The sequence below is a fragment of the Pararge aegeria genome, chromosome 20 (genome assembly GCF_905163445.1).
Source record: "Pararge aegeria chromosome 20, ilParAegt1.1, whole genome shotgun sequence".
In the NCBI taxonomy this organism is placed as follows: Eukaryota; Metazoa; Arthropoda; class Insecta; order Lepidoptera; family Nymphalidae; genus Pararge; species Pararge aegeria.
This window is the reverse complement of record NC_053199.1, coordinates 3,673,849-3,684,269: the sequence shown is the minus strand read 5'-3', so window position 1 is coordinate 3,684,269 and position 10,421 is coordinate 3,673,849. Positions and strand designations below refer to the sequence as shown.

At 35.9% G+C, this 10,421-nt stretch overlaps 1 protein-coding gene across 1 annotated transcript in view; it reads left to right on the top strand.

Moving 5' to 3' along the window:
- Positions 1–365: 365 nt before the first annotated feature.
- The window catches only part of LOC120632701 (lachesin-like), an 89,223-nt gene continuing 79,167 nt past the window's right edge, over positions 366–10,421 (top strand). Inside the window, exon 1 of the mRNA XM_039902675.1 lies at positions 366–636. Within this exon, the coding sequence (XP_039758609.1) occupies positions 564–636 (73 nt within the window). The 5' untranslated portion in view covers positions 366–563. The remainder of the gene's footprint in view (positions 637–10,421) is intronic.

Below are 10,421 nucleotides of genomic sequence, written 5' to 3'. Positions count from 1 at the left end.
GTTATGAAAGATAAAGCTGTTTGTTATAATAGTTTGAATATTTAATTAAAGATTTCTTATTCGATGTGAAGTATCTTTATTAAATTTTGCATCAAGCCAAGATAAAAGCTAAGCGCTCAAAGTGTCTAACTTATCAAATTATTCAAATATATAAATTTAAAAATAGTCTTAACTTAAATTAAATATTAATAAATAATAATGTTTTGCTTAGCACCACAATTAAACATATATTATTAGGTAATTCAAAATAACATTGCATATTTGACTTTCATCTAAATATATAACATATATTTATTTATTTATGACGACAAAATTATTGATATTTTATATCATTCATCAAAAAGTAATCAACAAATGAAATATTTTAGAAGTTTTATCAAAAATTAACACTGATAAATAATGAGAACGATGCGATCATCGCAAAACTGAGCTGGATATAAAAATAAATGAACCCAAAGCAAAAATAAATGAACCATCCAGTGATATTAATGAATGCTCGAGCGAGCGTGGACAGAAAATGTACTGTTTCGGATGATGCCTTGTGAATAGTTAATGTGGACGGAATGAGGAGCGAGAGATCCTGTTTTTGGTCCATGCTGCAGGCTCTGGCTTTGCTGCCTACCATGGCATTGAAAGGTTAGTGGAATATTTCATAAATAAGTTCTATTACGTTGTAGCATTCACATATGAAACCGCTTAAAACCCGATTAGTTGTAGAAGGAATTACAGGACCGGGTTCACCGGGCGTCTAACAAAGCCAACAAGAGGGACATGTTGTGGTGGTTTTTAGTTTGGGTATACCCCTTCAAAGGGGGGAGTCTCAAATAACCTTCGTCCTGCCCAAGAGTCCGAGGTAAAAAAAGCTAAAAAAAAAGAACGTAAATTGGTTGAGTTGCTGGGCTCGCAGCTCCTATAGCTGCGAGATATAAATTTGTATTTTCTATAACATATTCTCGGTAGGTACCAGATGGGAGTCAGGAAATTCGTGTTGTTCACTGCCGTGCCCTGGAGAGCACATTAAATTATTGGTTTCATAGCTAACATGTGACAATAAACGTTAAAGCCCACCGACTTGGATTGGAGCAGCGTGCAGCGTCTACGTTTTTAATTTATCCCTATCATGAATGGGAACAAGGTCAAAGGTAAATTATCTGTCCTACGAATAAATAAGCGTCAGTGTATGCTTGTTTGTTTCCAGGACAACTTAGCGGATGTGTAAAATCTTTTTGAAAGGCAAAGTCCAATTATTAAAAAAAAGATTATTATCACGACCTATGGAATCGAGCAACGGACGGGACATGCGACACGGTGGGTCGTAGATTAAAACATTTGAGTGGGACCTTCCTTATCAGATGTAGCGGTACCTCACAACTTCGTCCGTGTACATTAAACTTTAATGATTTGGTTTTTTGGCTCTCCTGTAATGCAACAATGGATTACCAGATAGATTTTATAGAAAAATATAGTTATATCATCAATAGATTACTTCATGTATCGGTACCCTAGCAGGATAATCTACCACGCTTATATCATTATGGCGATCATAATAATAAATAATAAATATAATACGACAGTACACACTTTTAGCCACAAAGTAAGCATAGCTTGTGTTATGGGTATTGAGATAACTGATGAATATTATAATATAACTTATAATATAAACAGTCAGCACTGGAAATCAAAAAAAAAAAAAAATTCAAAATTCATTTATTTCAAGCAGGCCTAATACAAGCACTTTTGAAACGTCAAGTCTGTCCGTGTGTAGTGACTCTACCACCGGTTCGGAAGGCAGATTCCACCGAGAAGAAGCCGGCAAGAAACTCAGCAGTTGCTCTTTTCCAACATCAAAAATTTACATTTTATATTTTAACATTCATTTTTCTATCTTGTGAGAGATGAAAGCGGAGCCGGATGCTTCCAAGCAACCTTTTCATTAAGAAACTCATCAATTGTATAATAACCTCGCTGTAATAAATGTGTTTTAACACATTCTTTAAACTTATGCATTGGTAGGTCCAAAATTACCTTAGGAATCATATTATAAAAGCGTATACTCAATCCCACAAATGACTTCTGCACCTTTCGCAGACGATATGCAGATGTCACTAATTTATGACCATTTCTTGTAAGTCGACTGTTTATATCCACTTTTTGTTTATAAAGACTAATATGTTGTCTGTCAATCATTGTAATCATTCATGTTCATCACGCAAACATGCAGGTTTCATCCCTACGTGGTCGATATACCGCGGACGCGTACGAAGCGCTTCGCATCTTCGTCTCTTCCGCACCGCTAGGATCTGGAATGCCCTTCCAGCTACCATTTTCCCCAGTGCCTACAATATGAGTACCTTCAAATAAAGAGTGAATAGGCATCTTCTAGGCAAGCGTGCTCGACCTTAGGCTGCATCGTCGCTTACCATCGGGTGTGATTGCAGTCTCGTCTATGCACATAAAAAAAAAAACAAAAAGGTTTTGTAAGGATATATTTCTTCGCCTTTGAAGCAAGTGATATCTGATTGCTTGAAACGCACATAGCTCCGAAAAATTAGAGGTGCGTGCCGAGGATAAAACTTGGTCCTCTCGAAAGAAAAGCCGTAGTCATATCCACTAGGCGGTCACCGCATACATAATATAATAATCTTTACTTGAGCTATGATTATAAATGCGAAAATGTGCGATGTACAATGATCTTGTTATCTAAAGCTTATTGTTATCCTAAGAAAACATCCGGGAATTGTTTTCGCAAGATCTTGCTTGATCTTGCTTTGTTACATATGCACGGTATAACAACATGATAACTGACTTTTACAAAGTTTTGCATAATGCAGATAACTTGCATCTTGGAGACGAACATATGGACTACGGCCCATGAAAACCAATTTGATATTTTTATTACAAACATTCCAACGCGTGAACCAACGCGGATGTTATCACAGGCAAGTGGCAACATGTAGCATTATACCCTAATAAAACTTGATGAAGACATTATTTTTACCCAGCTGCGGAAGAAGTAAGGTTATGTTTTTCGAGTGTATGTATGTGTGTAGGTATGTATATTTCTTTAGCACGCACTAGAGACTAAACGGCTTGTCGTATTTTTAAATGAGTGATGTCAATAATTTCGTCTTGGTCGTGAGAGTGATACTGGGTACATTAAAGTAAAAGAAAAACTATAAATAAAATATGTTTTCAAAATACGTCGAGTGTGTGAGTCATTCAAATAAATATTTTTTTTACGATGATTGCAAATATCTATAATATGTATACTCGTATATCGGTGTTAAAGAATATGTTTTATTGAATTTATCATTTTATGGAATAGCAAGTGCTAATTAATCACATCAAACTTCACACTAATAATTTAAGTGTGAAGTATGTATATTTATGCTAAAGGTGCTTGAAAATTAAAATGATGAAAAAAAAAAAAGATCCGCCATCTTTATTCAATTCATTGAAGAACTGAAGAGATAGAGGCAACATTTTTATTTTAATATTTTATTTTGGTTTGGTTTAGAATAATCTTAACTCACAGTATACACAAACGCAGACGAAGGCTCTGCTAACTTCGAGATTTTATTGCTCTACTTAAATCAAGAAAAGAAAGTACGAACCCTTACTTTTTTTAATATTTGGTTTACCTTAAAAAAACGAACAGAGTAAAGCCATATCAAGGTTGATAGAAAAGTTGAATATATTACACAGTATAATATATGAGGCATAGCGTCTTTAAGTTGTTCAAAACAAATGTAAACCAGGGCACTAAGAAGACTTATAATGGTAACACGGTCCTAAATACATAATCTTACTTATGTTTATCACTCAGGTATTTATACTATAGTCTTAATAATTTACATATGATATTTAATAAACACAGGTCAAAGAAGCTTAGGGCCTGTATTTATATCAAATTAATTTTAACTCCTGGATTTTGATAAATTTAGACGGCCAGTGGACAATAACTCTGCTTTCTGAGTCCAAGGCTATAAGTTCGATTCCCACCACTTTAAAATGTTTTGTGTAATGAACGTGAATCTTTTTCTGTGTATGGGTGTTATATAATAAGTATTTATCTATATTATTCACAATCATATCCATCAGTTATGTTAGTTCCCATAACACAAGCTACGCTAACATTGGTTCTATATGGAGGGGTGTGTATTGTTCTTAATGTTTATATATTTATTTACTTATTATTTACAAGTTACTCGTAATATTTTGTTTCAGTCTAGAATAGTAGTGGGCTAATCTGTTAGGGTCACGGCAGTTGTATTAAATTTATACACCTAATCGGTTCCTATGTAAGGGTCCGAAACGCTTCAAGCAATGTTATCTCAGTAGGGCGGTAACAAGGCACAAACGAAGCCTTCAGACCAGACAAAAAGTCTATGAAAAATATTTATTTAATTTACTTAAACTCATTATTTGGAAACAAACAGTTAGGAAAATAAAGGACGAATAGAGACTGGATAGCCTGGAGTACAATGCAAAAGGCGGCCTTATCGCTTAGTAGCGATCTCTGCCAGGAAACCTAAGGATTAGGACAACAAGAGCGAGATCAAATAGGTTGTGTAAAATTATTATAAACCTACATTCAAATTACTACTACATACGAATACATAAACAAAAGATACACAAATAAATTTAAAAGTATAAAAATATCAAATGTATAAAACAGGTACCCTATGTATTGAAAGAAGAATCTAGTGAAATATATATATATATATAATATAGTGTCTGCCCATCACGCTACTATGATGAATAAACAACTCCACCTTCCACCTTAGGCTGCATCATCCTTTACCATCAGGTGTGATTGCAGTCAAGCGCTCGTCTATAAAAATTAAAAAAAAAAAAAAAAACTTCAATGCATTTCGTAGTACATTATTATTATCATGACGTATACTATTTATTTATTATCTATCAAATTCTCAGTATCAGTCTAGGGAATTGGCGGTAAACAGTTCAGTGTATTATTTTTATTGTTTGAGTAGTGATGAAAGAGAAGGCCTGTGTTCACTTTAGGGACCACTTTTTCTTTATAAGGCTGTTATATATATATTTTTTTATAATAATTCATGGATCAAGCAGATCGCCCACCTGATGGTAAGTGGAAAATTATCTCCTATAAACAGAACAAAACTTCACAGGGCATGCAAGGAGCACGTCATGGCACCCTGTGTCCATCGATTTGACGTGTTGCCTCATGTGTCTTTAATTACACCCCAACCACGCCGTTCAGATCAGACAGCATTGCAAGAATCCAGAAATAAGCATGGCTATACTACTTATTTATTTATTTATTTATTTACTCTTTATTTGTACACCACTCAGAAAAACGAGACAAAAAAAATTGGTTGTCTGTAAAGTCGGCTTACGGTAGTTGAACGTGACAACGTCTTAAGAAAATACTGATGGAATGGTTGCATTTTTCAAAAGAAAATTTTAATTTTATTTGTTTGATAGATAGTATCGTTACTATAAACAATTGACACCACATTCACTTTGTAAATGTATTATTGTATAGAAGCTGTCCACGCAGACGCATCGCTCACTCAAGTAGGAGAGAGACAGATGTCAAACGCGGAGGCCGACTGAGCCTCTTTGTCACTCGTTCCGCGCTCTCGCTTGCACTTCAAGCCTTGAATGCAACGCCTCAGAGCGAGGTAACGCCGCATACGTCATGTTTTTTCCTGCGTGCAGCCGGCTCCATCGAATTATAAGACGATGTCACGTCAAAAAAGAACAAACACATGAAGAATGAAGCAGGATACAATAGGCGGCCTTATCGCTAAGTAGCGATCTCTGCCAGGCAACCTTAGGATTAGGAAAACTAAAAAGAAAACAAATAGGTGGTACTTAGACTAGCTGACCCGTGCAACCAATCGGTTATTAACGTTAAACACTAATAAAATGACATTTTCTAAAAATGAATCTTAGCTAGATTGATTAATCGCCCCCGAAACCCCCTGTATACTAAATTTCATGAAAATCGTTGGAGCCGATTGCGAGATTCCAATTATATATTTATACAAGAATTGCTCGTTTAAAGATGTAAGATTAGGTTGATAATTTTAATTTAATATTACTAATAAATCTGTTATAATAGCTTAATTCATATTTATATTATTATTTTTAATAATCTTAAGTTAAATACTTATTTTAAGTATTTGTTTTTTTTTTTAATTGTGACCGGAGATGACAAAGATAATGCTGTATACACTTATAATTGATTATTGTATTGGCACTAGACAGAATTTGGAATTCTAACACAAAATATATTTTTTATGAATTTATTTACAATTAATTGCTCGTGTGTCTTATGAATAAATAAATAAATAATGATCACAAGTTACGGTTTAGCGTGCGACACACGAGGTATGTTTCGGAATGCCGAAATTCAGAGAGTCAGAGTCCTTTACATTCGCCGCCTTAGGTCAACGATAGTTAATCAGTACAGATGACTGATTTATGCGGCCGCAACTAGGTCAAAGCAGCCTAAACAAACAATAATATGCAATATCGTAAAACGAGTTGGCCTATTAGGTTTGGTAGCATTAATTTTCTCGTTACATTTCATACCGTTTCGTACACAAAGGGGGCTGTTCGCCACGTGTTATTACAATAAAATGGAAAAAAGTATGTGAAACGAGTGACTAGGATTAAAATGTTGCATGAAAAATATATTGTTATGATGTTTTTAGAGTAGGTACTTTTGTTTTAGTTTTATTCTCCGAATTGGCGTAGTGGTTCGATTTTTGTCGATGTCCGAAGTTCGATTTCCGGCTCGTGTCATAAATTGTTCTATTACGTTGAGCCGTTGTGGAATTCGTTGTACCTGCCTACCATTCAGTAAAATATATATATGTATTGTTTATTCCACTACAAGTTAACTTGATGGTAAGTGATGATGCAGTCTAAGATAGTAGCGGGTTAACCTGTTAGGGGTATTGAAGTAAAAGCCATACCCCTAAACTAATTGGGTTTCATGCAACATCGTATTGGAACGCTTAATCGTTTAGCGGCACATCTTTGTTTGTAGAGTGGTAATAAGACACGGTCCAACAGCCTCCCTAGAGAAAATTCTTGAATTATACTCACGACCTCGTAACAATTTGACGGCCGATTGGCGCAGTTTGCAGCGACCCTGCTTTCTTAGTCCAAGGCCGTGGGTTCGATTCCCACAACTATAAAAAAATGTTTGTGTGATGAACATGAATGTTTTTCAGTGTCTGGGTTTTTCTATGTATATTATAAGTATTTATGTATGTTATTCATAAAAATATTCATCAATCATCTTAGTACCCATAACACAAGCTACGCTTACTTTGGGGCTAGATGGTGATGTGTGTAGTATATTTATTTATTTATTAGGCTATTATGGCTTCACATACCTATATCATTATTATTTTTTCAATCATAAAATCATTACATTCACTCATACGAAACCAGCAGGGTGGTTACGTATATCGCGACTGCTGCCAAACGTCACTTTTGCATACAATAAATAATCATTGGATATTGAAATTTATCAAAGTGTTATGTCGTGTTATTAATCTAGTATTCTACTAGTAAGGCCCTTTTATTAGATACACGTATCAAAGTTTCAAAAGAAAGGGCTTGAGGAAGTTATTAAAAAGTATGATATCCGCCATTTTGTAACGGCGGCCATCTTGGAACGCACACTCACACACACGCACACGCGCATACACACCATACACACACACCGTAGATTTTGCGTCGGTGATTAAAAGGTTAAAAAAAAACTATCTGTCAAAGTATTACTTATACAGACCATTTCATTTATAAACTCTTATTTTAAGGTGAAATATTTAAGCTCTTTTTATAAATCGAACGGTTTTCAACGAAAGGATGCGATCTGATCTAGGTCACTAGATTTAGAACTGAAAAGGTTAACGGAAGAGATAGGCATTACAATACGCCATGGAAAATATTATGGAAACAGAGAACTGCCTCATCCAGTGTTTAGCATGTTCAACTTCGTACCACGAGGTTTAATATCATGTCGGGATTTGGTAGTTTTTGTATTTTCAGTACCAGACCGGATTTCGAAAATTGACTGTGTTAACCGCCGTCATCGTCATCATCATATCAACCGATAGACGTCCACTGCTGGACATGGGTCTTTTGTAGGGAGTTCCAAATTCCACGGTTTGATGCCGCTTAAATCCAGCGGCTACCTGCGACGCGCCTAATGTCGTCCGTCCACCTCGTCGGGGGTCGACCATCACTGCGTTTACCAGTGCGGAGCTGCCATTCCAGCACTTTGGGACCCCAACGTCTCCCCTCCTCCGCAATATGTGCCCCGCCCATTGCCACTTTATCTTCGCTACTCGTTGAGCTATGTCGGTAACTCTGGTTCTTCTACGGATTTCCACATTTCTGATAGTGCGTAGAGATACTCCGAGCATAGCTCTTACCATCGCCCGCTGAGTGACTCTGAGCCTTCTTATGAGGCCCATAGTTAGCGACTATGTTTCGGAGCCATAGGTCATTACTGGCAACACGCACTGTTCGAAGACTTTGGTCTTCAGGCACTGAGGGATTTTTGACGAAAAGATGTCACGAAGCTTCCCGAACGCTGCCCATCCGAGTTGGATTCGGCGGTTCAACTCCTTCTCGAAATAGTCCCCCGTGCTTAGGAGATAATACCTTAAGCCATCAGTCCCAGTTATTATAACTAGTTTGTGATCATAAAGTCACGTGCAGTAATTCCAGGCATATGAGGCTTAACACTTCAGCCCAGCCCAGCCTCAGGTTGTTGGAGACAGGGCGTGCAATTTGAATGCCCTGCAAAGTGACGCCGTGTGCGTGTGCGTGGTCCGTAAATTATGACTATATTAAGAATGGTCGTTAAACCCACCAGCCCGGGTATTGGATTAGCGTGGTGGGTGTATGCTCAGAAACAGTTTCTTCTATGGGAGAGGAAGCCTGTACCCAGCAGTGGGACATTAATAGGCTGCGGGTAAGGATGCCCGCGACATCATATGTCTTTTTTTAATTCCTCCGGTACCATTTAACTTCCTGGGATAAAAAGTATCCTATATCCATTAATGTGCAAGCGATACCTACACAAATTTTCACCAAGCTCCGCGCAGTGGGTTAAGCCGAATATAGGTACGAAATAAACACACAAACAGACAGTTTCGCATTTTTAATATCAGTATGGATAGTAGGCGTTAAAATAATTTTAAATGTTACTATTGACGTTAATTGATAAAGATGGGAAAGTACCTCGATATTAAAAATTAAAATATATAGTGCAACACGTTAGTTATTTTCAAAACTCCCAGGTTGCCAAGTTGCCAGGTGCACGACAACACCTATTTGATATTACACTGAGGTCACTAAACTTTACCATTTGGTTAAGGATTATCGCCATCCACGGTCTTTTAATGAACGGATGACGGAATAATAAATAATAAAATACTGCTAGCTGGATGGATTTTAATCCCTCAAACAAGAGCGTCAACAATATTTATTTAATACTGCTTTAAGTGATGCTAGTAAGCCATTAGGATCTCGTGATACGCCAACAAAAATACTAAACAATAAATCAACGAGACATTTAAACGACTAAAACTTTTGAAGTCTTGTACCTACTTACTTTCACTTTCACTTGTCTTATAATGCATTGATTTAATAAATACTATACTATTCTAATAAGTTAGTTAAACGAAAGCGACGTTGCATGTTTGCGCATCACAGTTGCCGGGCATGCAACGACGCAAAGCGAAAACGTAACGAGGTCATTCATCAGTAGATTTTACTCCTTACATTTTTCTCATACCGGGCGCCTTATATATATGAAAATCAATTCTTAAGGAGTAAACTCCAATATTTTCAAACTGTTATATTTATATCAAAAACAAACTTACATAAAGAAAATCTCTCGATAATGTCTTTTCATTTATTTTTTAAAGATTTTTATAATATAGAAAAAAATAATAAAAAGATTGTTTACATAAAAAGTAAATAACATATGTAAATATATGACGGCGCGTCAAAGTTTACAGTGAATACGGTCTGTCAAAGTCACTCTAGCGGAGCATCGCGTTTAAGGTAGCGGGTAAAAGGATCGCCATCTTGGTTATTCTCGAGAGGCGGGAAGAACTAGCGCACTGTTTTTGCGACGAATCGCTATTTGTTAACTTAAACAAATTACTTCATGATAGTCTATATTGAAATACTGGTATTAGTAATATAGAGTGGAATAATTATTACCGTGATATAATACATACTAGAGGAATATAATAATTTTGTGTTTGTACTGACTTGTGTTGTTATTTTAAAAGAAGAGTTGTTAATTTACAATGAGTTCAGAAATTAGTTTAGAAGAAGGCCCTTCTGCGCTTTTGTATATATCTTTTTTTATAAATATTTATTTAAATTCTTGATTT